This window comes from Sander lucioperca, chromosome 20 (genome assembly GCF_008315115.2).
Source record: "Sander lucioperca isolate FBNREF2018 chromosome 20, SLUC_FBN_1.2, whole genome shotgun sequence".
In the NCBI taxonomy this organism is placed as follows: Eukaryota; Metazoa; Chordata; class Actinopteri; order Perciformes; family Percidae; genus Sander; species Sander lucioperca.
The window spans coordinates 6157868-6172394 of NC_050192.1; the positions used below are offsets into that span (position 1 = coordinate 6157868).

The 14527-nt window shown below is 39.6% G+C and overlaps 1 protein-coding gene across 2 annotated transcripts in view; it reads right to left on the minus strand.

Annotated features, from left to right (window-relative positions):
- The window catches only part of lin7a (lin-7 homolog A (C. elegans)), a 34265-nt gene that overhangs the window by 9978 nt on the left and 9760 nt on the right, over window positions 1–14527 (minus strand). For both annotated transcript variants that reach the window (XM_031313523.2, XM_031313524.2), the window contains exons 2-3: window positions 10864–10982; window positions 1287–1358 (exon numbers count right to left, since the gene is read on the minus strand). In XM_031313523.2, coding sequence (XP_031169383.1) covers window positions 1287–1358; window positions 10864–10982 — 191 coding nt within the window. The remainder of the gene's footprint in view (window positions 1–1286; window positions 1359–10863; window positions 10983–14527) is intronic.

The window sequence follows — 14527 nt, forward strand, 5'->3', positions numbered from 1 at the left end:
AATCTGTCAGTTTGTTTGACCGTGTGAGTTGATTTACCCAAAGCATGCTAACTAAAGAACTCAAACAAAACTGTATGAACACCTTCTATACATCTATAAACATTCTACAATGTGTGTAGCCTACATAAAATAGTCAATTTGGTTGGTTGAATTTCCATTTTCATTTGTCTTTCAGTATATATAAATATATACCGGTCCATCTCCTCTCTTTGCCAGATTCTCTAGTGTGCATCCGCCTAGCTTTCCATTGTTATTCTGCTTGTGTGTTCTGCCTGATCGACTGCCTGACTCACGGTTTGATGATTCTGTGTAAACTTGGACTTTTATCTTACCTGCCTGTCTGTGACTCGTGCTTTTGGGTTCAAGCGTGTCTATTTTCTGAGCCGTTAATAACAGAGTTAGTTTAAATCTTGCCAATGGGTCATGCTAGTTTTGCACTCACCATCTCCATTTTGAAGATAAGGGAAATGCAGACTCTGGCAAAACAACCTCAAACAGTGCAAGCCTCCTAAAGCTTTCCAAATAAACTTTGACTCACTCATAAATTCTGAGTCCGATCAAAAACAACAATGCTGGATTAGCTGTTAAAACTAACTGCGATGGGATTACAGCACTTGTGGGAAAATTTTCCGGCTAACTAAAGTAGCTTCGTAGATGCTACGGATTTAGCATAGAGAAGTATAATATAATGTTTAAGTTATTGTCTTCTAAGGCAATTCCAGAAAACTAAGTGCAATGTTATTCTTTGCAGTTAGCTAGTCAGTTTTTTTATGAAGCCCAATACTATAAATCATACATTTCCCTTAAGGAGCTTCACAGTCTACTAATTGCTAAGCCAGGGGACTCGTTTATTTTCAGTCTGACAAGCGTTATGTGCATTTATGTAAAACTGTGAAGACATCCTGTGTAAAACAAACTACAGATTAAACCCTAGTTTAATGTACTATTCAGTAACTTTCACTTTTATTTTTTGTGTATTTGCTGTCTCAGCAGCTAATCATAAAGATCAGTAATCAAATTGTGGTATAGCAGCAAAAGTACACTTGAGGAAGTGCTTTAGCATGTGATATTCATCCTTATTCATACAAAATGGGCAATCGTGTTGTTGCTTAATAACATCCACACTCGTAATGAGGACCGTTAACAAGTAAAACAATACTTTGCTCATTTCATTCTGCTTTGGCCAGAAGAATGATGATAATGATATTGCTGGGTAATGTGATTAACAGATTGAAAAATAATAACTGATGTAAAGATCAGATCCAGATCTCCAAAGCAGCTCTTACCTTAGCTGTGGCCCTGGCCTGGTACTCTGGACAGCCATTCACTGTGATGGTTTCATGCATGTACTGGTACACCTGAAAGTAATGGAGACAGGCAGGTGTTATAACTATGTTTCACATGGTTTGAAACTGAAATCACCACCCTGCGTCTAAACTCAAACAGTTCATTTCCATAGTCAAATAATGGAGTGCCTTCACAGCTGGCCGTCCAGACACGTACTGCAACAGAATGACTGATAGAAAACACATGGCACTCAGGCCCAGTTTTATTGCATGCTAGTACTAATCACACTACTTAAAAATACTACTCAAAAATAAGTCCGCTTACCTTTATTTTACACATGCAAACAATATGTACATCTCTTTACTCTACTTTGCCCTCAAATGCATTTGTAGGTGAGGCCATGCAAATCAAGGTTTTGTACAATTTCACTAACACCTTTGTAATGCAAAAACCCTTTGAAATGCAAAGACATCAGCAGCAAAGCGGGTAAGTGAGGAAGATAATTTTGTGTCTAGACTCTCAGAGAAGATAAGAGAATATTTCAATTACTGTATTAAATAATGTTTTAGGGTGCAAAGTTACCAGCCTTGAAGATTATATAGCCTAAAAGGTAGTCTCCAGCTGAATAGTGCTTGTTATTTGTGCAGTTCCTTGGTATTAATATATATTTAACTGATCATTAACGCAAATATCTATGTCTAATCTATGACACAAAGAACTAAGGCAGTTCTGAAGGCTAAAGGGGTCCAATCTAAATTCTCAGATCAGGAAATTGAGGCACAAGCTGACCCTTAATAAATAGCCCATACAGTTTTCAGAACACGCAGTATTACATTTCTGCTGGGCCTGAATGGTGTCAAGACATGGATAACTGTATGTCAAGCTGGGTGAAAAACTATTCAAACTGAGACAGACAGAATCAATGCAGACAGCTGCCTTTCCCGTTAACATGTGTCTTTTGAAGACACCTCACAACTAAACTTGCTCAAAGAATAGAAGATTTCTGTCTAAAAGATAGACACAGTGTTGAATGAGGATATGTGGTTAATATACTGTAACACAAAACCCTTTTCTGTAGGAGCACTTACTCCAGCAAACCAGTCTGTACTGCAGCTTAAAGTCACATCCCTCCACTGCTGAAGCCAAATACAGTAATAGGAGGATGGAGATACTGTACAAGTCATTGAGATGTATGGTCAGATTACAAAAAAAGTCTCAAAAGAAATGTTTTTGCTGAGTTGGTGCAACTGACGCAAAGAAACAAATAACAGCAAAGACCGTTTTATTTAAGCGGACACATTTTCCAAGTACAAACACATCTACTTGTTTTACATTTACATTTATGGCAGTTTCAGTTCATTGAGCAAATAAGCAATCAAATTATAATAAGAGTACTGATGAACAATTCTCAGTGCAAAATAACCTCTCCCTCTATGACATATTATATGTTGTGGCTCAGAAATGAATTTTAATCATCTGTTTCCACTCACTACATGATGTCTCTCATCAAAGCATGGCAGCTGGCCTGGAAGCCAACACGCCTGCTGGCTTTGACGTGCCACCGTACAACATTATAAAGGCCTCGCTTCTCCGAATCTTTTTAAGGATGTATACTTATTGGATACAAACCCTGAGATAGTTGTATGTGAAGATCTCAAAGAGGAGGGAACAAAATATCCCTGAGCTTCTGTTGTCTTGTTTGCTCATGAATTTCAAAGACCAAATGAGCGTGCAACTCTGCGATTCAGACTGCAACACATTTTTGTAGATTTATAGCGCTGATGCATTTTGGGGAAAGGAGGCTGCAGTCACACACACACACACACACACACACACACACACACACACAGCTCCCAAATGATATACTTTCCTGAGGTCTTCTTCCACCTTTGCACTTTTTGAGGCTGAGCACAGCTTTAAAAATGCCATGAAAGGCTTTTCTTGCTTTTATCTGCCTGCAGAGTGGCTTCTTATTTCCCTGAGCTATCATTTTTTTTAAACACTAATGCAACTGTTTACTGTATTACACCTATTTATTCTACCTGCAACTGTCTCTCATTTTGGGCCTGCACACATTGGTCTCTGTTATGTATGTAACTACACTGGCCCTTTTCAAACAGCAGTGTTACAGATAGAGCTGCATTGCTCATGCGATATTTGGCATCAAGTGTGTGAGAGGGAGCAGTGGCACAGCGGTGACTTACAAAAGACTCACAGGGTGCATCAGGGATAGATTTTAAAACTTATTTTGCAGTTGAAGGCTTAATTAATGCCCGGCATGTAGGCAAGGGAAGCTGCCGTCTGACTAGCAAATACATTTTTCTCATTTATTAGATGGAATACACGATACAGTTCTTGAGCATATGTAAAAAGAATTATAAAAAGACATTAGGGTGCAAGGAAGTTCTATTAGCGCACACATTGTATGTTAAGGTTTTTGGTAAATATTCATACAGTAAGTAAAAGTCAATATAAAATTCAGAGAGGATGATTTTTATACATTTTTCTATATGAAATATTATTATCCCTTTTTCAAGTTGGCTATGTAACATGTTAGCAGGCAGTTGCCTACTGTATTACCCCTCTGCCTCTAGAAGACACAGAGCTACATTAACATTAATTTGGTGTCACATTCACTCTCTTTTAGCTCGGTATTGGGTCTCCACCAACTCCTTTGGGGAAATAATTTTGCTCTTTAGCTGCTATTTAACCCAGCTATGTTTATGCTGGGCAGGTAGCACACAGTGAGTTTTTAAACTTTTTTTTATTTTTCTTTAAACTAAGAACAGCCGCCTGCTGTGTCTGGAAACAACACTGATGAGAGCTGTGAAACTGAACAACCTAAACAGTGAACAAACAATGAACTGATAGATAGATAGAACGTTAGACTGAGATTAGGGGAACTGCAGAATCAGGTGAAATTTAGTAATATTTAGTATGCAGCTTTGAAAATTCTCTTAATCACAGTATTTTTTGTACATATTTAATTTTCTTTCTGCAAAAGAAATCATAATTAACTGAGAAATATAGTAATACTATTACAGTAATCTAAAGGACATAAAGCGAGATGCACATTTAATATCTCTATACACATTAATCTAAATGCAGTGTCCTGAATGACAGAGCCATAACACGGAACAAATAGCTGTGTGCTTTTGAATGTCAGTCTGCTCTTGTTGTGGCTTTGCTCTAAAGAGGCCTGTTGTCCTGCGGGCATCTTTTCAATTTCCTTTCTGCCTTTTCTTTGGCCAGACGTCTTCACTGCCCCTCCCTGACACCATCAGTCCACCCTCTCCTACATGTTTCCTTTGTGCCTGGTTCAGGACAGTGAAACACACACACACACACACACACACACACACACACATACACACATTATTTCTGATAGGATACCAGCACTGGAACCTATGAAGATGCTAGAAAGCCAGAGACCAGAGAGAGAGGCCTGTGGGGCAAACTGACATGACAACACTGCTTGTAACCATACATTCCTTTTTTTTTTTTTAAAGATAATTTTTGGGGCATTTTTAGGCCTTTATTCACAGGACAGATGAAGACATGAAAGGGGAAAGAGGGGGAATGACATGCAGCAAAGGGCCACAGGTCAGAGTCAAACCCACGGCCACTGCGTCGAGGAATAAACCTCTACATATGTGCACCTGCTCTACCAACTGAGCTAACCCAGCCGCATAACCATACATTCCTGCTTCCTCTACTGAGTTACGGAGAGGCAGGATGGGGATTTTAGCCTGGTTGATGTGGTTGAAAAAGGATGAAAACCAGCACAGGGCTTAACAATACACTTTCCCTCTCTGCGGTGCTATCCATGACACAGAGGGGGAAATATTGAACTTGCACGGACTGACTTAATGAGCATTTCATCCTTTAACTTAATTTGACGTGGGAGGCTGAGGCATCGGGATGGAATCAACACAAATCCTTTCGCTTTCATAAAAAACCCAGTCAATTATGTTGATTGAAATTCTCTGCCGAAGTGGAAAATCAACTGCAATGTTAAACGCTGATGAAAGATGTTACGGTTCTAGCCTGCTTTTTGCACTTCCTGTGTTCGTCGGGTGGGACCCTCTAACCCAATGTACTGCAAATTCCCACTCTCCATCATTTCCAGCTGGTTAGCTCTTCCAGTAATTTCGTCTTGTGTCCTTCTTTTCCTATTAACAAGGCTGATTGACCCTGACAACTCATTCAAGCTGACGCAGTGAGACTAAAGCACAGACCCAAGATTCTCTCCCTTGCACCCCCCATCAGTGATGAACATGGTGGGTAAAGACAACCAGCTCATCAAACTATCTCTTTGTCACTTAGCCCAACACTGCTGAACAGACTCTTTTCCCTGCTGTCCATTCTTCATATTGACAGCCGGCCTGTCATCCTTAACAAGGCTGATTCATGTTCGGTAAATTCTATTGACATAGACTTAGAGTACAGGATCAGGTTTGGAGGTGCACTTACAGTGGGGATTTTTACTATATAGACAAGATTAGTATGTCCATCTTATCAGGCTCTGTGTCGGCCCACTAGACTGTGTAATGAGCTCCATCACATATGTGTGTGGAGAAAGGAATCATATCACAGATTACCAAAGGCCCGGACTTGTAAGAAAGGTCATCTGTAATAATGAAATGTGTGTGTGTGTGTGTGTGTGTGTGTGTGTGTGTGTGTGTGTGTGTGTGTGTGTGTGTGTGTGTGTGTGTGTGTGTGTGTGTGTGTGTGATCTAAATGAACATGGGGAGGGTTGGACTTTCAGTTCAACCTATGTGTTATGGCTCTTTTAACTCAAGCGTAGTTAACACTGATGGATGACATACAGGAAAGAGAAGCGAGTGCAGTCAAAATGAATACGAATATGATTATATAGCAAGGAGTGAAAAAAACGTGAAGCTTTAAAGTGGAGGAAAACTGTTCCCATTAAAGGACTATACCAATTTGCTTTTTGTATCCCTTTACTACAAAGCATATAGTATTTTCTAAGGCAGGTGGATGCATTTTTTCTCTTTCAGATGGCTACTGGATTCATATTAGTGTCATTATGTTATAAAAGTCTGATACCTCAAAATTGCTTGAGATTGGTATTCCATCACAATGAGCCTATTTTCTCAAAGTTATTTTACCATTTTGTGGTCATTTTTGTGGTTGAAAGTGCTGATTATTTTTGTTACATTAATGTGGTGTCGAAATAATCAGAAAAATGAGTTCCCGGCTGGGAAAATTCACATTAACACCCCCTCAAGTCAGAAAAACAACTCAAAAAGTCTGTGAAAATACGTCATATTACGCAGAAACATGACGGACAAAATAAAATGTTGGGTTGATGGTAAGAAACTTTGTTATTAATTCACATATGCATATCCATTTTTGCTCAAAGTGTAATTTGTAATATGGTATTGCTGTCCACATTGAGTAACCTAGATTTAGAAAAGGTATTTATAAGCATTAACCCCAATAACAAGTCAGGTAAAGCAATATTTGAGTGTTTTAGGGAACGTACTGGTGCAGTCTGTGACGAAATCACTAATACAAAGCTTCAAACTGTGTCAGCATACTTGGTTAGAAAAATGAATATTACTGAAGAATACTGGAAACAGCTATCAACATGCTGAGCAATAAAATACAACACATCTTCTTTGTAGTGTTCATGTTATTTTCACATTACGACGTTAAGCTCATGAACCAAAGTCGGAAAAGAAACTTCCCAACTCGCGAAATAGGACCATAAGGGACATATGAATGCACCGTTTCTTCCAGGGTGGTGCACTCCCTGGTGGGAAGCTCCAAGGAGATTTAAAATTTAAAAAATCTAACCTAAAAGACAAACAATACGCAACAATTTAAGTATTAAACATCATAATGTGGATATGACAGCTTTCTCAGCACAAATAAATGTTTCTGTTTGACAATAGATTTCCCACAACTTGAAGTGGGCCATGTGTGAGAAAACCAGATCATCTGGTATAAGTATACCCTGTGGATGTAAATGTCTTCTCTGATTGTTTCCGGTACAAACAGCCCATCAGAGGACACAGCTGTTGAGAACTGTGATATTCCACCACAACAACTCCTTAAATGCTCTGTGTAATAACAATAATAATATATAGTATGCAATGGCCAGCAATTACAACCTGCCCTCCAGCTGGCTCAGCACCACAGAGAGAAGCCGTCAGCCTCTCTGCAGCCCAGTCATCCCAGAGCATCTCTGGTGGTTTCCCTGGTGACTGTGTTTAGGCAGCTCTTTGTGGGTGAAGTGGTCTGTATCTTCGCCTCTTGGAAAAGGGCATTTGCTGCTGCTGCTGAGGCCCTATTCAGAGTTTTTTGAGAATCATTATCATTGAAATCCAGCGACTGGCACTGTAATCACTCAGCCGGTTGCCAGACATGCAGTTGGTGTCGGGGTGTGCCAGGCCTCTCCCAAGAGGGCCAGAGTAGAGCTGGGCCCTGTGAGAGGAGAAGACTAGTGCTTTCTTCCTTTCTGTCACTTTGCATGATGTCAGGGTTTTTACACAATGCTCTGTCAGAAGCCATTTCTCCTAAATTGGCGTCATTGCCAGTGTTGGCGACCTTTTAATTATTATAACGAGGCCCTGGCTGTAAACAAAGCTTATAATGAGTTTCTATAAGAAATATACTGAAAAGACTATAGAATAAATATCTAAGTGACAAACAGAAGGTTACAGAATATGTTATGGCTTAGAAAGTGACTTTGGTAAACCAGAGATGTCGCAGCTCATTGAGTCATTGATACAGATAAATACTCCAAAACATATTGTGGTTATTTTGTGCTCTAAATCAGTAAAATCGGATTTAATTTCCCTTTTATTTGCAACACAACACTCTGATTAGGTCTGCTAACTGTCTGCTTTCATTCCAGGACAAATTACATGTGGACTTTGTTTACAATTCACTTGCAACACAGATGCCGTCGTGGCATCTGTCTCTCTGCTCTCAGCCCTGTTTGCTTAACAAATACATGTCACTGGGCAATGCTACAGTAAATCACAACAGACAGGACACTAAATATACAAGATCTGCCGTTATCAGCCTGTGTAGTGGTGTCATGTAGAGTGAATGCTCTTGTTTGTTTTGTACCCCATCCTCCTGATGAATGGTGTTAAGATGATGGATCAGTATGTGGCTGTTTGCCTGCTTGTAAATAAAAGCATTTAAAGCAAGAGGAGAAACTCTCCTCTTTATGATTCATACTTTATTCAGTCCCTGTAAAATGTAATTAAAACCAATCTCTTACGGTGATTTCCTTAATTAGAATTCAGTGTAACGAGCTTATCAAACCTTCAAGTTAATGAAATGCTCATAATGTTTTCTGGCCTCGTGATCATTGAAATGTACCGTGTGAATTTTTTATGCAGTCAAAAATGAGTAGGTAGTTTTCATTATGCTGAAGTCATTTTTGATTGATGTAACACAACAGTAACTTAAAGGTACACTCACACAGATTTTGTTGTTTTATAGCCATAATTCTTCCCAAATTTACTGTTCTGCTGAGTTTCAAAGCATCAGTAGTGACCTACAGTAGGAGCACGTTTTGGCACCACTGTATACTTGAACGCAATCAGGGAGTTATCTTTCCTCTACAGATCAGCCAAGTCATGGAACCACTGGGCTATATTAACATCTTTTAATATAGCAATAGCAGCCGGTTGCACCAGCTAATCACAAATTTAAGTCAATGCTAAATTCTACAATACTAAATGCAACTTTGTTACTACTTTACACTAAATTTGCAACTTTATTCACTTGTGGTGCGGCTAATTATACAATAAGTTAAATTGGCCGTAACCAAAGGTATCACAGAAAGGGAAGTTTTCTTCCTGTGCAGCATTCTGGTAAAGTGAGAGAAGAGAACTTATTACATCTAACAGAAAGATAAAGTATGCTAATGTGAGTTGGCTAAGGTTGAGATGCTGTCCGTGATGTACTGTAAATATGGTCATCAATAATACCAATATTACCAAAAGCCTTCAGACAACATCCCACTTGGCATAACAGTAAATAAAGTCACTGTGCACTTAAAATAACCATGTTCTGCAATATACTTAATATTACTTTTAAAGAAAGATCTGGGTCTCTCTAGTTTGTTTCTAAGTAGCTGTTTTCAAAGCATGTTGAAGTTGAAAATATAGCATTATCCAAATGAGGTATTAACCCAGTCTAAAAGGTGCGTTCAGACGGAATGCAAGTCATATTTAAGACGGGGCATTATTAGATATAAAGTCAATGAAAAGTTGCCAAAATGTTTTTCCTAGGATGGCGCCCTACTCTGCCTCTGATTGGCTAGTACTCATTGCCTTCGTTGGTTGGGATGGTTAGGTTTAGACCATAGACTGTATAATATTAATGGACAAAGCATCCGGCTCGGTGAAGTGCTGCAAATGCAGAAGTGCCTTAAACCTGAATTCCAGCAGGGGGAGACACGTGCGATTGCAAAAGGAGGTCGGTTTCTGTAGAAGTCTATGAGAAAGTGACCCACTTCTCACTTGATTTATTACCTCAGTAAACATCTTCATAATGAGTTTAGGGTCTCTATCGCTAGTTTTAAGTCTTCTGCAATACAGAATGATGTTAATTTTTTGAATTATGGTCTCGTTGATTTTAAAATCGTCGATAAAGCAGGGGGTGTTTTAGGGCGTGGCTATGATGTGATTGCCAGTGAAAGTGTGTAACGTAACGTAGAGTGTAAGGGCTCCTCCCTCACTCCTCCCTCTCGTCTAAAATCTTCACATCCGCAACCAGGATGGCTGCGCCCATAACAGCAAACTCGACGACTCATAGCAGAACTCCACAAACCAATGGGTGACGTCACACATGCTCTGTCCATTAATATTATACAGTCTATGGTTTAGACATAAGAAGTGAGATTGGTAAGGGTTAGAATATCAGAGTAAGCCAATCAGAGGCAGAATAGGGCGTGTCATGCCTTCACCATCCTAGGAAAAAAATGATTGTGTACAGTTGGTATATGAACAGTTTGGGTCCAATAAGCTCCATGACTAACATACCTGTGGTTAAATTCACATGAATAATGCAAGGCGAAAATTCTCTTGACTTTAAGGACTACAAAACAAAGCACTTTTTACAATATGCTGCCAATGTAAATTAACAAGGAACATTTTCCACAGGCTCTTGAAACATTAGTGTCTCCTATCTCTCTAGCCATTCCAACATGATGAACTACCATAAAATGTTCAAGCTAAGCTATGCCAACAACAACAACCTGCTGTTGTCTAGTATTTCCCTCTACATTATGTTAAATCATTTCCTCACAGAAAGTCATGGTTCTAATTGTCTGGTTTGTTTGGATAAAAACAGAAAAAATGGTCTTGACAACACAGCAGCCATGACGAAACAGGTAAAAGAGCAACAGCAACTGAATGACTTCAATGAATGATAGGAAGAGAACTACGACAACAAGTGCTAGCCCGAGAAAGGTCATCGTAGAAAATTAAAATAAATAAATAGTCTCACAGAACAAAAAAGAATGAAAAGACACGAGTCATGCTGATGTTCACAGACCGGCGGTTCCTTTCATTGACAGTGACTCACCTCTCTGATGGCTGTGCAGAACTCACTCTGAAGGACCTTCTTCAGAGACTGGAGCTTGTGACCAGGCACGTCACCTGACTCCTGCAGCTTTTCCAGCAGCTCGATAGCCCTGGCAACATCTGGCAGAAAGAGGGACAGAGAAAGGGTGTGAATGTATGTGTGTAGGCACTCATGCCAAGGGCACGAAGTAGAAAAAAAAGCCTTATTCAATTACATTAATGTAACAGCACAGCCACGAGAAAGGCGCTCTAGTGAATCAATGGGTGGGATAATGGAAATAGACTCAGTCAAGGCCAGCTAAGGCAAGAAATATTGCAATTCCATCCATGGATCGTTTGCATTGGCTTAGCTATATGTATGAGAATGGAGAGAGGGAATAAGTTAGGCACTCATTTGTTCAGAGGCAACACTTGCTGGTAAGAATAGGCACCCGGCGGGCATTACAAAGCATTTACACTAAACCTAAGCCTTAATTTAGAGCTTGTGACTCTGGGGTCTACTGAGCTCTCCTCCCCTAATTAGCTTGAGCTCAATGATTCTGCCAGTTTGGTTGATTCATTTCTTGCCCTCTGAAACTGGCAGACCAAATAGAGATACTTAATGGAAGGAGTGGGAAGTGATTTGGTACTCAATCACTGGACTGTTGGGTCAATAACATGTTTTATTCAGCTTGTGTGTCCAGAGACCTCCGACCACACAAAGAGAGATAATTGGTGCAGTTTTACAGTGGAGCTGTGGAGTTTTCTTGCATTTTAGTTTCACACCAAAAATACATTGGTGTTGCATATACCCCATGAAATAGCAAGCCACACCATAATCTCTTGAAAAGTAGAACTGTGTCTCTGTGTCCCAACCGGCAGCGGCAGATGGCCGCCGACCAAGAGTCAGGGTCTGTCCGAGGTTTCTGCCTGTAAAAAGGGCGTTTTTCCTCGCCACTGTCACACCAAATGCTTGCCCGTGGGAAATTGTTGGGTCTTTGTAAATTATAGAGTGTAGTCTAGACCTACTCTATCTGTAAAGTGTCCTGAGATAACTCCTGTTGTGATTTGACATCAATTAATTATCTAGTCTATAAAATAGAAAATAGTGACAAAGCCAATCACAAGTTCTCAGACACATTGGGGAGTCAGGTGATACATATCTGTGGGTTTGTAACTAAGAGCAACCCCTTTCACATTACACATAGTAATTTGATCTATCGTTAATTTAAAAATATTGATTAGAGCAGCTTTAAAAAATGAGATTTCCATTTCTTTTATAAAGCAGTTTGAGGTGCTATATAAATTATGCGAAAGTATCAAAATGCTCCATCCATAAATAAATGCTGTCAAGACTTCTCTACAATTGTAGGGGAGATGCAGAAGACCCGGAAACACTGACCAATCAGAGTGACTGGGCTTTTTCAGAAGGAGGGCTTAAAGAGACAGGCGCTAAAACAGAGCGTTGGTGAATACAGGTATATTTAGACAGAGAGTACGAGAAAAAAAAACAGCACGTAAACATGTTCTAGTCGAAACCCAAAAATACAAGTATGAAACTAATAATGAGCATAATATGTCCCCTTTAAACACTCACAAAGTTTGTTTTCGGAATTTAAATGTATTTTATTTTGATTCATTTCACAGTTTATTTAGTTATTTTATTGAACATTATTTTCCAGCAGCAAACGCCAACACTTTATTTGACAGAAAGCTAGGCTGCTTGTTTAGATTCATGTCACTCCACCAAGCAACAACAGCATCTTTTTTTTAGACTTTCCACAGCTCCAGCCACGTTTGGTGGCCCAACAGGGATTGAGCAATACAGAACAGGCACACACACATTCTTTAGATTACTCTACATGTGTTCTGCATCAGCCACAAATGCTTGTGCATCGTATGTATGCAGGAAAAAAGGGATAAGCAGTCTTCACTGTCTACAGTAAAGGAGGGTATATACCATTAAACCAGGTGTCATCATAACAAGCAGTACACTGTCATCTCACTACGAGGCTGTATCAGTGGCTCTTTTCACAACACACAGTGATGAATTGTGCATATAGGCATCACACTCTCTTTCTCACACATGCACACACGCACTAATATTGAATTCTGGGAATATGGGAGTAACTCAATAAAGCAGACAGAGGAGCTTTTACTCTTTGAAAAACTGTGGGAGAAAAAAAGTATTCTTCAGCTCTGACTTTGAGAACACTGTATAAGGCAATAAAAAGGAAGTGTGGAACACACTAGGATCGTACCTTTTATTGCATTTTTGCCTTTGTGGAGACAATGAGCACCAAAATCCAATGCCTGTTTCTATGTCAAGCGCTCGATAATTCAGCACTGAGGATTATACTGAGATCATATATCTGCTTGAAGTTCAGTTCCCATCGAGGTCGGTTGCGGCGCACGACAACTCGTCCAGCGGGAATTGTATTGGCAGATGAGAGCTGGCAATGAAGCGAGTCATCACGATGATGCTAATCAGCCATTAATCAAACGACTCTACTCAGAGTCTTGTGTAAAGATGAATCCCACTGCTTTTGGCAAGACACACCCTGCACAGCATTCAAGCACTAGGATTGGCCAGGCGTCAATGCTCGCATGTTCAGATCATATATCCTGACCAATGGGGTATCCCAACCTTAACCACTTGAGGGTCATTGCCTTACCTCAAGTATCTGCCTACCACTCAGCTGCTACGGAAAGCATTGGGTGAATAACAACGCTGCAATGACTTATTTTCTTTGGCCACTGGGGGCAGCAGAAACAAGTTGTGCACAACACAGCATTGATATTTTAAGTTTATATGGTGAACTTCTTAACAAACAGTTATAAATCTAGTACTTACGGAGCACCATTAGCATTCATTTGGAGTTACGTCTTGGCCCCATGCCAAACACAAGTTTAATATTCATATTCATATCCAATATTAAACTATTTTCATCGGGGGAAAAAATCACATGGGGTTATAAGCAGCGGATATTCTGATAAGTATGCCATATTAATATTTTCTATCAAGGTGTCTGGGTTAGTTTTTTCTCTCTATGCCTAAATATCAACAAATAGAGATTGTGAATAGCTTGTAATGAGCTGGTATACTTCCAAGCAGCAAAGGCATCTATCCGGGAGGTTTATGAGCATTTGATTCTCATTAAAAGGAGGTCAGGGGCCATCCAGGAAATATTTTTCTTTCCTCTCTGCCGATATTTGCTTTCACATGCTCATTAGCACCATTTCCTTTATCCATCAAGGACTTTGATGGTGCGTTTGGAACTGACTTCAAAGATTGATATTGCAGACATTTTAGTGGGGCTTTCATCTCGCTGATCAAAACTGATGCCTGCCCATTTCCTAATATAATCTTTCGAACTTGAATTTGGGTCATTTTAAATTCTTTAGCTCTGGATCAAACAGAGGAACTGCTCAATTAAATCTTCCAGTGTTACCTACATTGGCTATTGTAATAACTGTAATACCGTAAGCCTGCTCCAGTCAATATATGTCATGTCCCTTTGCAGTTTTATCCTGATGTAAAAACATAAGGACACCGAAAAGGTAATTACAGATGTCCACACACAATGAGTGGTGATAAGTGGTAATCATATATAATCATATATAACTATCTGGTTTACACAGAGCAGCTTAGAGGTAATGATATGTCTGCTGGCACTGTCACTTCC